Here is a 13,297-nt window from a genome sequence, read left to right as displayed (position 1 = left end):
GCTCAGTTATGGTACTGGCATATTCTGTATAGGCTGCATGTGGGCCAAATGTAGATAGATAGATAGATAGATAGCAGTGATATATATTTATCTATATTCAACTGAATACACTACAAACACAAGATATTTAATGTTCAAATGGATATTGTTTTTTTGGGTTTTTTTTTTTTTTTGCAAATATTCACTCATTTTGAATTTTAGGCCTACAACACTTTCCAAAAGAGTTGGGACAGGGGCAACAAAAGACTGGGGAGGTTGAGGAATGCTCAAAAAACACCTGTTTGGAACATTCCACAGTTGAACAGGTTAATTGTAAACAGTTGAGTGTCATGATTGGGTATAAAGGGAGCATCCCCAAAGGGCTCAGTCATTCACAAGCAAAGATGTCCACAACTTTGTGAACAACTTCGTGAGCAAATTGTCCATCAGTTGAAGAGTAATTTTTCTCAACGTACAATTGCAAGGAATTTAGAGATTTCATCATCTACAGTCCATAATATGATCAAAAGAATCAGAGAATCTAGAGAAATCTCTGCAAGTAAAACCAACATTGAATGCCCGTGACCTTTGATCCCTCGGGCGGCACAGCATTAAAAACTGACATCATTCTGTAACAGATATTACCACATAGGCTCAGGAACACTTCAGAAAACATTGTCAGTGAACATATTAACACCATCCAGAAACACCGCTGGCTTCTCTAGGCCTGAGCTCATCTGAAATGGACTGACACAAAGTGGAAAAGTGTCATGTGGTCTGACAAGTCCACATTTCAGGTTTTTGGAGATCATGGACAACGTGCTTTCCAGGCCAAAGAGGAAAAGGACTGTCCGAATTGTTAGTGCCCATATGGCATGGGTAACTTGCACATCTGTGAAGACACCATTTATGCTGAAAGGTACATATAGGTTTTGGAGCAACATATGCTGCCATCGAAGCAACGTCTTTTTCAGGGACGTCCCTACTTATTTCAGCAAGACAATGCTAAGCCACATTCTGTACGTGTTACAACAGCGTGGCTTCGTAGTAAAAGAGTGCGGGTACTTGACTCCTGCCTCAGTCCTGACCTGTCTCCCATTGAAAATTTGTGGCGCATTATGCAGCGCAAAATATGACAATGGAAACCCCAGACTGTTGAGCAGCTGAAGTTGTACATCAAGCAAGAATGGGAAAGAATTCCACCTACAAACCTTCAACAATTATTGTCCTCAGTTGCCAAATGCTTATTGAGTGTTGTTAAAAGGATGTAACAGAGTGGTAAACATGCCCCTGTTCCAACTCTTTGGGAACGTGTTGCAGGCCTCAAATTTAAAATGAGTGAATATTTGCGCAAAAAAAAAAAAAGTTTATTCTTTTGTACATTAAATATCTTGACTTTGTGGTGTATTCAATTGAATATAGGTTGAAAAGGATTTGCTAATCATCGTATACTGTGTTTATTTATGTTTTACACAATTTCCCAACTTCACTGGAATTAGGGATTGTAAAAAACATGATACAAAACAATATCTAAAACATTTGATTCTGTACCTATATATATATATATATATATATATATATATATATATATATAGAGAGAGAGAGAGAGAGAGAGAGAGAGAGAGAGAGAGAGACTTTGTAGGAAGATGATTTATTATATCCTTGTTCGAGATGGTCACAGCAGAGGGAACAAATTATACAATGCTAGTGGAACTTTAAGTTTCTTGCCCGATGGCAGAATCTGAAATGTCTCGCCTTTTTGTAGAGATAATCCTCATTTATCTGAAAACTAAGTCTATTGTCAATAAGTGTTCCCAAGTTTCTAAAATGGTTAACTTGTTCCACTTCCTGCCCATTCATGAAAATTAGTTTGAAGTTGGGCACTGCACTTCTTGTTAACATCCTCCCATTGGTCTTACTAACATTAAGATCAAGGAAGCTGTCCTCAAGCTGGTTACATTCTTCAAGCAAGCTGTCATTGGTGTTATATTGTATGTCATTTGTATATTTGGAAAATAAAAGGGGAGATAACACCAGTGTTCAGAACAAGCCAGCTCTCTCTCAAGAATTGTCTAATCCATAAAACAAGGCTATCACTGACATTCAGGTCACACAAGCGTTGCAAAAGAAGATGAGGCTGCAAGATACATCCATAAAAAGTCCCTGGACTTGTTAATTGGCCTGCACAAACAGAATCAAATTTATTACGAAAATCATGTTTAAGAAATCTTGAGTAAAACATATTCAGGTCATTTGAAAACTTAAATGGGTTCCTCACACAGAGGTTGTATTTAAATCTTTCACATTACCATTCCTCAGTTTCTCCTCTATCTTTATAAACAGTTTTTGCTTTTTTTTAACCATGTTTATTTCTTTTTCCAAATGTCTCACATTTTGTTTGTCTCCTTTCAGGAAAGCAATTCCCTTCTGGTTTAGATGCTATTTTAGTCCTTTGTTAATCCATGGATTGGATGCATTTTTTAATTTTGAAGATTGAGTCAACACAAAAGTTTACATGACTGGTAACAGTACAATTCATCAGCTCTGGATTATTATCCAGCCCTGAATATTTTTTGAAAATAGGTTTCTCCCTTTTTAACCTCTGCTGATAGCTTGGCAGAATATGAATAACATTGTGATCAGATAACTCCAAGATGGGTGGCACCTAGACACATAGACACCCCTCACATTTCCAAAGCACTGATCTTGAGCCTTTTTAAGTCTGGTTGGACAGTATACATATTGCTCTAGGTCTGGCAGGTGAGTAGAGATAATACATCTATTAAAATCACCCAGTACAAAACTGGATCATCTGCAGAATAATGTTGAGCTAATGTAGAGCTGTGAGCTATGCACTTACCTGCTAGTGCATGATGTGGGCCAGGTATGTATACCAGAATAATTATAAAGTCACGAGGGAGATAATGTCTAAGGAGACTGTCAGGATGTCATAATTAGTAGAGCAGTCAGTTTTGTGTACCATGAAATTAGTTGCCCAGCTGGTATTAACAAATATACACAGTCCATCTCCAATAGATTTTGCAGTTTGTCTGGCATCTCTATCATATCGGACAAGTGAGTATCCCGCCAGATCAGTGTTAATCACATCTTCTAAAAGCCAGGTTTCTGTAAAATATATAAAATTGACTTGACTAAATTCTCTGTCATATTTTACAAGTGTGGCGTGTTCAGTCATTTTGTTTTGTATTGAGCGCACGTTAGACATTACTGGGAGGGGGAAGCAGCTACCTCTTCTTTTAGAACAAGTTTGTATCTGGATTCTCATTTTTAACTCTTTCTTCTGGGACCATCTGGTCGACAACCGAACCGCTTGAATTCGGGACATCTGAAAGATAATCCCCTATATAATCTTCAGATTAAAAAAACGTATTTAAATGACATTGTATTGTAAAACAAGCAAACACACCAAAAAATAAGCCAGACGTCTAGGGACAGCACACGCATGCGCCCGTTTATCTCTAGATATGGGACACATTTGGGCCAAACATTCATTGCTATCTGGATACAAAAAATAATAATAATAAAACGCAATATTGTGCAGCTTTATGGAGTTTTATAAACATACTACCGCCACAAAATGGCTCCCCACCATAAAGTTACACTTTCACATGAAATAAGACAAATTCAGCAGTCGTCCTCTCTCTGTGAGATAGAGCACGTAGGTTTATGTTAACAGAGTTCCGAACCGTCCTGCTGAGCTTGTGAACGAAATCAACACGAACCGATGCTCGTACCAGCGTCACGCCGAACTCACAAACCTGGCGTGTTTCTGTCTTATTTCCTATTATTCAGCCACGGTTCGCACTGAAGAACCTATTGTTCCAGCTGGGAAATCATTTTTCTGGTTCGCAAACAAGTTTATCTCAGTGGAAACGCAGTCCAAATTTAGTTTACAAACTGGAATGTGAAATATATCTGAACTAACCACAGACGGTGCAGTAGCGCCACCTTATGTTCTCTCTGTAAAATACGGCTGAAGTAATAGTTCCTACTCGCGCATGCGCGTTTTAATATTAGGTGTCTACGCGAAAATGCCTTTTCTAAGCTGGCCCAGTAGCCTGCTTATACTTTTTAAGTCTTATTGTGAAATTCTTGCTTGTTCATCAAATGACCAAAGACTGATCTATAAGAAGTGAGATTCAAATTAAAACAAAAACACTCTTCAGTATGTTTGCTTAATTCTTTATTCAGTTAATGTCAAAGGAAATGTGAGGATTCACCCAAATATTCAACTGCTGTCCAGAAGACCACTGTTCTCTTTCAGCATATCACACAGATATGAAGTTCCATGCCTCAGCCAGAGGAGAATAAATGAAATTAAGAAACACCAGAGAAGCTTTATACAGTGTCCTGAAAGAAACACACACATTATTAACAACACTTTCTTACAGCATTATCTTCCTACTCCAGAACTCATGGTCATTGTTCTTTGTTTTTTGTTTTTTTTCTTTTTTGTATTTTTTAAACATTGAATGATAGATAGATAGATAGATAGATAGATAGATAGATAGATAGATAGATAGATAGGAGCAAGCATGTCCTACCATAATGAGTCATGCATTCTTTGTTCACCAGCCATATTTAAAAACTTGAAAAATCCTTCTACAAATTCACTAAGGGTAGGGAATACAGAAAAAAAGTTAAAATGTTTAAAAGTCTAACATTGCATTTCAGGGGCTATGCCATGTCATTTCATCAGAAATTAACAATGTTTTAATTTTCATGTTTGTATATATCTGCAAGTGTAACATATATATTTCCAAATCCAACTATAGCAATGAAAGTAGACATTTAGTTTTTTAGTGACTTACAGAAAAAGCAAGCGTGAAATCAACATAACAATGTATAATATTTCTTATTCCATACCTTTGGGCCTCTTCCAGCTGCTTCTGAGTTATTATTCCTTTGGCCAGTAGTGTTTCAGTGCAGATCTTTCTCATTTCTTCCAATTTCCTTTTATGTGTATAAAGAAAAGAAATAATGTACATAAGTTATTTCTTCTTTTTTGTCGTGGAATTTATAAAGTTTATGCACAACATTAATCATTTAGATAATAAACAATAATAATTCATTCATTCATTATCTGTAACCGCTTATCCAATTCAGGGTCGCGGTGGGTCCATAGCCCACCTGGAATCACTGGGCGCAATGCGGGGGGGCCCAGTCCCTCACAGGGCAACACAGACACACATTCACACCTATGGACACTTTTGAGTCGCCAATCCACCTGCAATGTGTGTTTTTGGACTGTGGGAGGAAACCGGAGCACCCGGAGGAAACCAATGCGGACACTGGGAGAACACACCAACTCCTCACAGACAGTCACCCGGAGCGGGAATCGAACCCACAACGTCCAGGCCCCTGGAGCTGTGTGACTGCGACACTACCTGCTGTGCCACCATGCCACCCTCCTAACATTAATCAGCAAGATAATAAAAATCTTTAATATAATTTAGCATAGTAATAACAAATATTTAATTCAGTGGCAACTTCAAACTAACACTGACACTGACATCATGCTACATCAACACAGCAGCTGTCCTACACACTGTGTGAAAATTTCATGATGAATGGATCAACAGAAATGCTCAAGAATCTTTTTTACATTAACTTCCCTTGAAAGTTAAGATGCTTTATGAAAGTTACGTTTTTTCTTCTCCTGTAAAGTTGCTGTTTTTTTGTCACACACAAGTGACAAGTTATGCTGCTCTGTGCTAGTTTTTCCTGGTAGACAGTACTTACTTTGCAAGCTGTTCTGCTTCAGCGTCATCAACATATTCATTGATCAGTTGACTTGAGTAGTTTGAAAACAATCTCAGGCTTGCCCTTGTAAAAAAAAAAAAAAAAAAAGGAGTGAGAATATGAAAAGCTGTTCTTAAGTTCAAAGCTGTGAATAATATTTCCAGCAAATTCTACAAAATTACATATTACAATGATGTTTTACCTTAATGTTGGAATAATTATTACTTTTGCATTCACTCTCTCTTCTCTCAACACTCGAAATGCCTCTTCCTTAAAAGGTCTCCATTTTTCCATGATGATGCCTCTGTGAGACAAACATGTGACACCATGCATGTGCACATCTCAGGCAAATGTTGATTAAATGCATTAATCCTTTATATTCTGTTAAACATTTGCTTTGGTCTGAGCTAGAATATGTTGATACATTACAACCCTTTTAGATCACTTTGATCAGCTGAGAATACCTTAATGCCAGCTCGTACACCCACAGAATAAAACGTTCACTGAACAGAACATCAGGATCGCCACTGTAGTGATAGATCACTTACAATTAAGTTTATGGGATCCCACAGCAGGTAAAATTGGCCCAAATCTGATTTTTTGTTCTGTTGTTCACACTGCCGATATAATGTAATCTAGGCTATATCTGACATTAGCCTGAAAATATCTCACTCCTAAACTGACCCACATGTGCAAAAGAACGACGCTTCAGACGCTGACCGGAAGGAAATGTCTGTCTTTTTCACACAAAGCACTTTTGTTTTTGAAATGAAGGAATGAGACCGGTCTGGTATGTTAATGTGCAGCACTAATCACAAAATGAACCTTTTATTTATTCCAAATGAGCTCTATGTTAAAAACAGAGTATTAATTAAAGACTGTAAAGAATATTAAAATGTGAGCAAATATTTATTTCATTCTAAGCGCAAATTTCCTGGATATCCAAAGAGAAAGAGAAGAACACAGGTAAAATGAGTTTAATATTTCTATGATCCACATTTATACAGCTTCATACAGCCATGAACAACATAAAATTGTTTTTTTTTAAAAGTTCTTCTTGTGTTTTATGAAAAAATTCAATACAAATTTCCACAAGTTTACTTTCTCATAAAAGAGAGACAGAAACCTGTATTAAGAAATTTCTCAAGTTTTTAATTCCCGAATATTTTTTACAAAACAAAAATGCTTTGACCAGTCAAAATATGACAGAGTCTCCATGTCCTAAACACCTCAAAGTCACATAAAATTTGATCTGACCGTTCAGACAGAGTGGCATTGCTACAGATCAGATATGGATGTAATTTCAATATTCCATATATAAGCAGCCAAAATCTGATTTTAAAAAGTCAGATTCAATGTGATTTGTGCTGTTCACAAAGCCACACAAATGACAAAAAACAGATCAGATTGGGGCCACTTTTACATGCTGTATTAACAGCCTTAGTTCCAAAAGTCTAGCATTCCAAAGGATTCCACCCAGAAACAAATATCTTTGTTTACGTATGCTGAGCTGAACAACTGCCCATCAAATCTGACCTGATGCTGGAGAAAGATTTTCTGGAGTGTTCTTTCCCTGCCTGCCTGATATCTGATCCACTTTGACCATGAGACTGCAGCTACACCCTGCACAAATCCTCCAGAACAAACTCATCTCCCATAGAGCCATTTAAAAAAGCTATTTACGCATTCATAATATGATACTATCAACTACAGCACACTCATTTTAACACCACAATTCTTCATTCATACAGCCATTTATTTATATACTGTTTTTGTTTGTTGTTTTGCTCATGTTGACCAAGGTGAGTTCCACGTGTGAATCGTTTCTCTCAAGGAAAAATTTTACAAAATACATAATAGAATTAACCAAAATTGAACATAAGACTAAAATTAAATGTTGTACAAAAACATTTTTTATAGTTTTTATTCAACATTAAATTTTAGTCTTATGTTTAGTTTTAATTAAATCTATTTTGAGTATTGTTGTCTTTTTAAATACAAAAAAAAAACAATACAGGAGACAAATATTTTTTGGTTTTTCTATGTCTTCTGAAGTAAAACAAAACAAAAACAGCTGGTTTTCTCATTCAGAATGTTCTGAAAATATTGAATGTTAAGTATGTGAATTTTTTTTATCTTCGCTGTCCCATTTACACAATATAATAAACACACTTGAATAATGACGTTTCTATTCTTATTCGCAACACTTTAGTGAATCTAAGCCTATGTGCCCGGATGACACCCTGTACGTTGGCAAACGTAATCAGTGCCTGCAGCAAGCCTATGGACTCTGCGGTTAAGCCAGCCACCTTTTGAGAAACACCTTTTTTAGTTCACCAATAGTACTAACTGAGCAGTAATACATGTGAAAACCTGAAAGAATGCCTTTCATTTCAAAGGAAAAGTAACCACATTTAAGCAGTTTATAAAAATAGTAATATATAATGCTAAGTTGTCCATATAACCAACAGATATCAGTCCAGTGATTTTAGTGATATTAGTATAGTATAGTTTTGGAGTTAATGGCATCCAAATCCCCCAAAATTGTCCATTGTTTCTAACAATGACTCTGGTTTACTGCTTTATAAAGCAGTTAACTTGAGTTATCATTAAAAACAATGCACAATTATGGGGATTTTGGATGCTGTAATACAGCAATATCACTTCATATTTCATAGGTACATAGTATGGAAAACACTGAAATGATATCTGTTGGTTGTATGAAGTACTTATTAGAAATGACTTTATAAAATGCTTAAATGTGGTTACTTTTCATTTAAAATGAAGGGCTTTCTTTCAGGTTTTCACACACATTGAGTTAGCTGACCAGTTATGCTTCTAAACAGTGTAGAGTAGTGATTCCCCTTCTCTCAAATCTTTGAACACGAGGCTCAATTCAGCCTGACAGTGCCCCCCACCCATAGTAACACCATACCATACCATGTTAATATTTTCAGATGGTATGACGGTATTAAAAATGAGGATACCGCAATATCTATATATATACACACACATACATACATACACACGGTAGGCAGTAATCTAGTGATCGTTCAGTGTTTACAACTATTTTATTTCTAACATTGTATTCTAACATTGTGCACACTAAGATTATAAACTACAAGAAAACTAGGCTTTTGTGTTCTAAAATATACCAAACCTGAGATGAACTAAAAAAAAAAGATGATGCTTATGAATATATGATGTAATCTATTTTACATGTGAAATCTCATCAATTATAATTTATGAGAATTAGTTATCATCATTTTCATTAGTCAATGTTTAAGACATTAGTTTATCTGTTACCTGAAAGTCTGAAAATCTTCCTCTTCTACAAGGGCAGAGGATATATTCACAGCTCGATAGTACAGTCTTTTGGTTGCAGGAAATACCTCCATTTCCCACAGCTTTTCCCAGATAGGTGCAAAAGCAATAACAGCTACTTTTTCTAAAGCCCTTCAAAATATCAAAGATGTTTTTTCAAAGAAAAAAAGTTATTGCATGCAGTGCCCCAACTCACAAAATAACAGGAAAATTGTATGCTACAACTTGGAATAGTAATGTAAAGATTAAATTTGAACATCATATGCATCTCATGCTTGCAGAAAGAAGGAAAAAAAGGAGAGAGAGAGAGAGAGAGAGAGAGAGAGAGAGAGAGAGAGAGAGAAATAGAGAGAGATTCCTCTGTAGTTCATCAAATAATGTATAAGTAATAATATTTTACAGTTTACATTTTTCTTATAAAGAGCTATGGCCCCAGACCCCCTGCAAAAATCTATACGTTTACTAATATTTCCTATTTAGGAAAAGAAACATTTTGTTGGATTACTATGTAATCCAAGGGAGCTCAGTGTTGACACTCAAAGAATTAAAAACATGTCTAATGTCAGCCTAACTATTCTCTGTATGTTGTAAATCTGGACTCTGACCTGATCAATACATGAAGCTGGTGGACTTGCTTTCAAGTTACTTCTTGCTGGATGTTTGCAAAGCATTGTGTTGTTGAAAAATAATACTTGGTCTGTCTTTAGAAAACTTCTCAATAATAGGAAGAATTATACAAATTTTACATTTGAAAACTTTGTTTGTTGTTGAAAACTTTTTTTGTATGTGTGTGCTCATTGTATCTGTATTTGTTTTCTACACTATATCCTGTGACAAAAAAATATAATTAGTCCCAAAACCGGTGCCATGTATAAATGTGAGACTGGGTTAATGTGAGGTTCTCTGATGGACCAGTGCCCTGTCCAGGGTGTGTTCTAGGATGACCCTTAAGAAGAGTAAACAGTCACAGAAAATAAATTAATAAAAACATTTTTTGTTTCATGATGAGATACATGTGGAAAGAAATGACTTACTTATTAGTTTTGTATCTCCTCTCACGACCAATTAAACGCAGGGGTGTTTCAATTATGCCATAGGCAACAATATAGAAGTCAAAAAAATACTCAAAATGTAACCTGAAAAAAAATCACATTAAGGAAATGATCAGTGTCACAGAATAAAATGAAATATAAGTGAACAATGTGACTAAAAAAAATGACTAAAAATAAGAAAGAAAAAATTTGACCCATTGTGCCTATAAGTACACCCATAAAAGACACTATCAAGGAAGGCAAATATTATTTCACAGACAAACACAATTATAAAATTAAGCTCAGCTACATCCATATCCAATGGTAAATTGTTACACACTTTTGGGGCCACTGTCTCCTTTCTAAATAATTTTGGAACATAGAACAATAAGGAAAGGTCTAAAGAAGATCTTAGGGCTCTGAAAACCTCAGCGGCAAAGCATACGCTCATTACAGGAGGGAGTCAAACCATTTAAATCCATAAATAACATTGTGTTGTATCTTGAAATGGAGAAGAAGCCAAAGAAAATATGGTAAAATTCAGGAGACAGTCTGCTGCATTTGAACCAGCTATAGAAGTCAAATGGATGCCTGTATCTAACTATTTTATTGATAAAGTTTTTGAAATAAATAGGTTAAATAAAAAAATATAGTTGAATAAATAATTACTGAATTACAAATGGCTTATATTTTTTGTGTGCAATTTAACCACTGTACTTTAAAAGAGAGTTCATTTGAACTCTCTGCACACAGAATTTCACTGTAGAAAAATGTAATGAAATAACCCAATAAAGCAAATTCAATCACAAAATCTCCACTTAAAAAAAAATTTATTCAGTGGGTTCATTCATTCATTCACTGTCTGTAACCACTTTTCCAATTCAGGGTTGCGGTGGGTCTGGATCCTACCCGGAATCACTGGGCACAAGGCGGGAACACACCCTGAAGGCGGTGCCAGTCCTTCACAGGGTGACAAACACATTCACACATTCACTCACACTCACACCTATGGACATTTTTGAGTCTCTGTGTGTTCACTTTAGTCTTAAAAATCTGAAATTCACTCTATTAAATTCTTATACAACCCTATACACTGGGGAACCAAAGGAGTAGCAGCACAGCACTGAGCACCCAGAAGAGTGGAGGTCATCACAGATTGGAATTTTCCATGTGGCACCACAGTGTTAACATGAGCATCTGTACTGACTTGGGTGAGCCAAACAATCTCCATCTTATTGTCAGTTGTTTGTAAGAAACTGTTTACCATCCACCTATTGATGTCCGAGACTCACTTTCTGATCTCAACATAAAGCACCAATTTATAAATTCCAGAGGAATTTACAACTGAAAACCATTTGCATGACAGTGAACAACTCATACCTGTGAATAATCTGCCCCAGTGGCAACAGGTAACAGTAAAATAAAAACAAACCTAGAATTGACCCCTGGCATATGGAGGAGAACTGGTTGTCGCTATTAACAGAAGAAAATCCATTACTGCAGTAAAAAACAAACCAGTTTTTTTGCAACCCCCATTATATCTTCAGAGTATTCCACGTTTTTTTCCCTAAGCATTAAGCTGATTGTAGACCACGATTTATGGCATTTTAAGGCAACAATGACACAGGCTTTTAGAAATTATGATTATTTGGACTAGTATATATGCTTAAAAAATATAGGGACTGTAGAGTAGTGAGAAATGTTAATTCTCACTAGATCACAGGTAAGCACATCAAAAGGTTAATTTAAAATGCAGGTAGGAATAACTTAATAACTTTTAAGGTGTTTTATTCAATGCATTCTTTAAGCAATTGACAAGGTAGATCACCAGGTGCTGTCAAAAAAAATCCCTTTCAACATGACACTGTAGTCTAGTTTCCAAGAAATTTTGGACCATACCTTTTGGCCGTGTTGTCATGTAACTTTTTAACATAATGCAAAGTGACACTGGAGTTTTTATATTATGCTAATATTTAAATTTACATTTACTAGTGAGGAGAGGTGGTGGTCTCCATGTGAGAGACAATTTCCTTTAACTGAACATGATACATGTTAAAACATTTCAAACCTTAAATAGCATATTTCATGAACAAATATTTATTTTCAATGTGTGAATTGTGACACCAAATCTGGTCAATTTTGTTTCTAAAACATTAAAAAAATCCTCAACTATTTCTATAAATGTTTCTAGTTTATCTGAGGTAATCAGACAAATCAATGGCATTCACACCGCATAAAGCTACGTAGGAGAAACACTTGTGAGATTTCTACCCCTTTACAGGCATACTACATTTAGATATTGCAATATTATGTGAATATTAATAGGAAAATATAGGAAAGAATAACTACTTACGTTAAAGCATCAGTGAGCAATTCGCACCTATATGCTTTCGAAATGATTTCAGATATTTCCTGCTTTTCTCCATAGTTTTTCTCTGCTAATACACTGTGAAAAGAACACATCCATATTTCTCAGTCTTGCAGTTTTTGTATTTATCATTTATTATTGGTGCATTCAGACAAATTAACCTGGTGTAGAAGGCATGCAGTAGTGCAATATCTGTTTTAACAACTGTGCATTATTTTATATGGGTAGTAGACAATTCTTCTACAAATTAAATTCAGTTGCTATCACCATTCTGATGTTCAATTGCACATAAACACACACGCAGCTTGTATAATCTGAATAGAAGAGCATTGTCAGAAGAATGTGAAACCTGGAGCAGTTGCACGTAATTCTTAGGTCATCAAACCCCACAGCATTTGGAACTTTGTTTTCTGTGTCCCTCTTTGAACATGAGTTGTAGCTTTTCGTCACTGTGCCCCTTGGTTTACCCCAGAGTTCATTTTAATTAAACGAAGGGGCCATCATTTGGAGCACCTTAGTAAGAAAACTAAACTGACATTTCAGAGTTGCTTATAAAGACCATATTCTTAATTACACAACTGCTCTAAAAAAATAAACTTTAGTTACTCCTTGACATTTTTTAATGAGAATCTTAGTAGAATTTAAAATCTTAGCCTACAACCTGCCACTTGGATCTCACTGAGCCCTGCTTTCCAGTTACTAATCCACTTTTCACCTTATCAACGAAAGCTTTGTAATCAGGCTTATTACAGGTTGCAGATTGACTACCTGCATTCTAGACTCTTTGTCTGTCCCTTTGGTCATCACTTTGCCTGCTTATTACTAAGATTAT

General features: G+C 35.7%; 1 protein-coding gene across 1 annotated transcript in view; it reads right to left on the bottom strand.

Moving 5' to 3' along the window:
* Positions 1-4,151: 4,151 nt before the first annotated feature.
* The window catches only part of LOC136699386 (uncharacterized), a 32,464-nt gene continuing 23,318 nt past the window's right edge, over positions 4,152-13,297 (bottom strand). Inside the window, exons 11-18 of the mRNA XM_066674083.1 lie at positions 12,451-12,543; positions 10,101-10,202; positions 9,049-9,198; positions 5,945-6,046; positions 5,743-5,826; positions 4,867-4,953; positions 4,545-4,613; positions 4,152-4,350 (exon numbers count right to left, since the gene is read on the bottom strand). Of these exons, the coding sequence (XP_066530180.1) occupies positions 4,269-4,350; positions 4,545-4,613; positions 4,867-4,953; positions 5,743-5,826; positions 5,945-6,046; positions 9,049-9,198; positions 10,101-10,202; positions 12,451-12,543 (769 nt within the window). The 3' untranslated portion in view covers positions 4,152-4,268. The remainder of the gene's footprint in view (positions 4,351-4,544; positions 4,614-4,866; positions 4,954-5,742; positions 5,827-5,944; positions 6,047-9,048; positions 9,199-10,100; positions 10,203-12,450; positions 12,544-13,297) is intronic.

The sequence above is a fragment of the Hoplias malabaricus genome, chromosome 6, assembly GCF_029633855.1.
Source record: "Hoplias malabaricus isolate fHopMal1 chromosome 6, fHopMal1.hap1, whole genome shotgun sequence".
Taxonomy (NCBI): domain Eukaryota; kingdom Metazoa; phylum Chordata; class Actinopteri; order Characiformes; family Erythrinidae; genus Hoplias; species Hoplias malabaricus.
The sequence above is the reverse complement of the archived record's forward strand: the minus strand, read 5'-3'. Positions and strand labels throughout refer to the sequence as shown.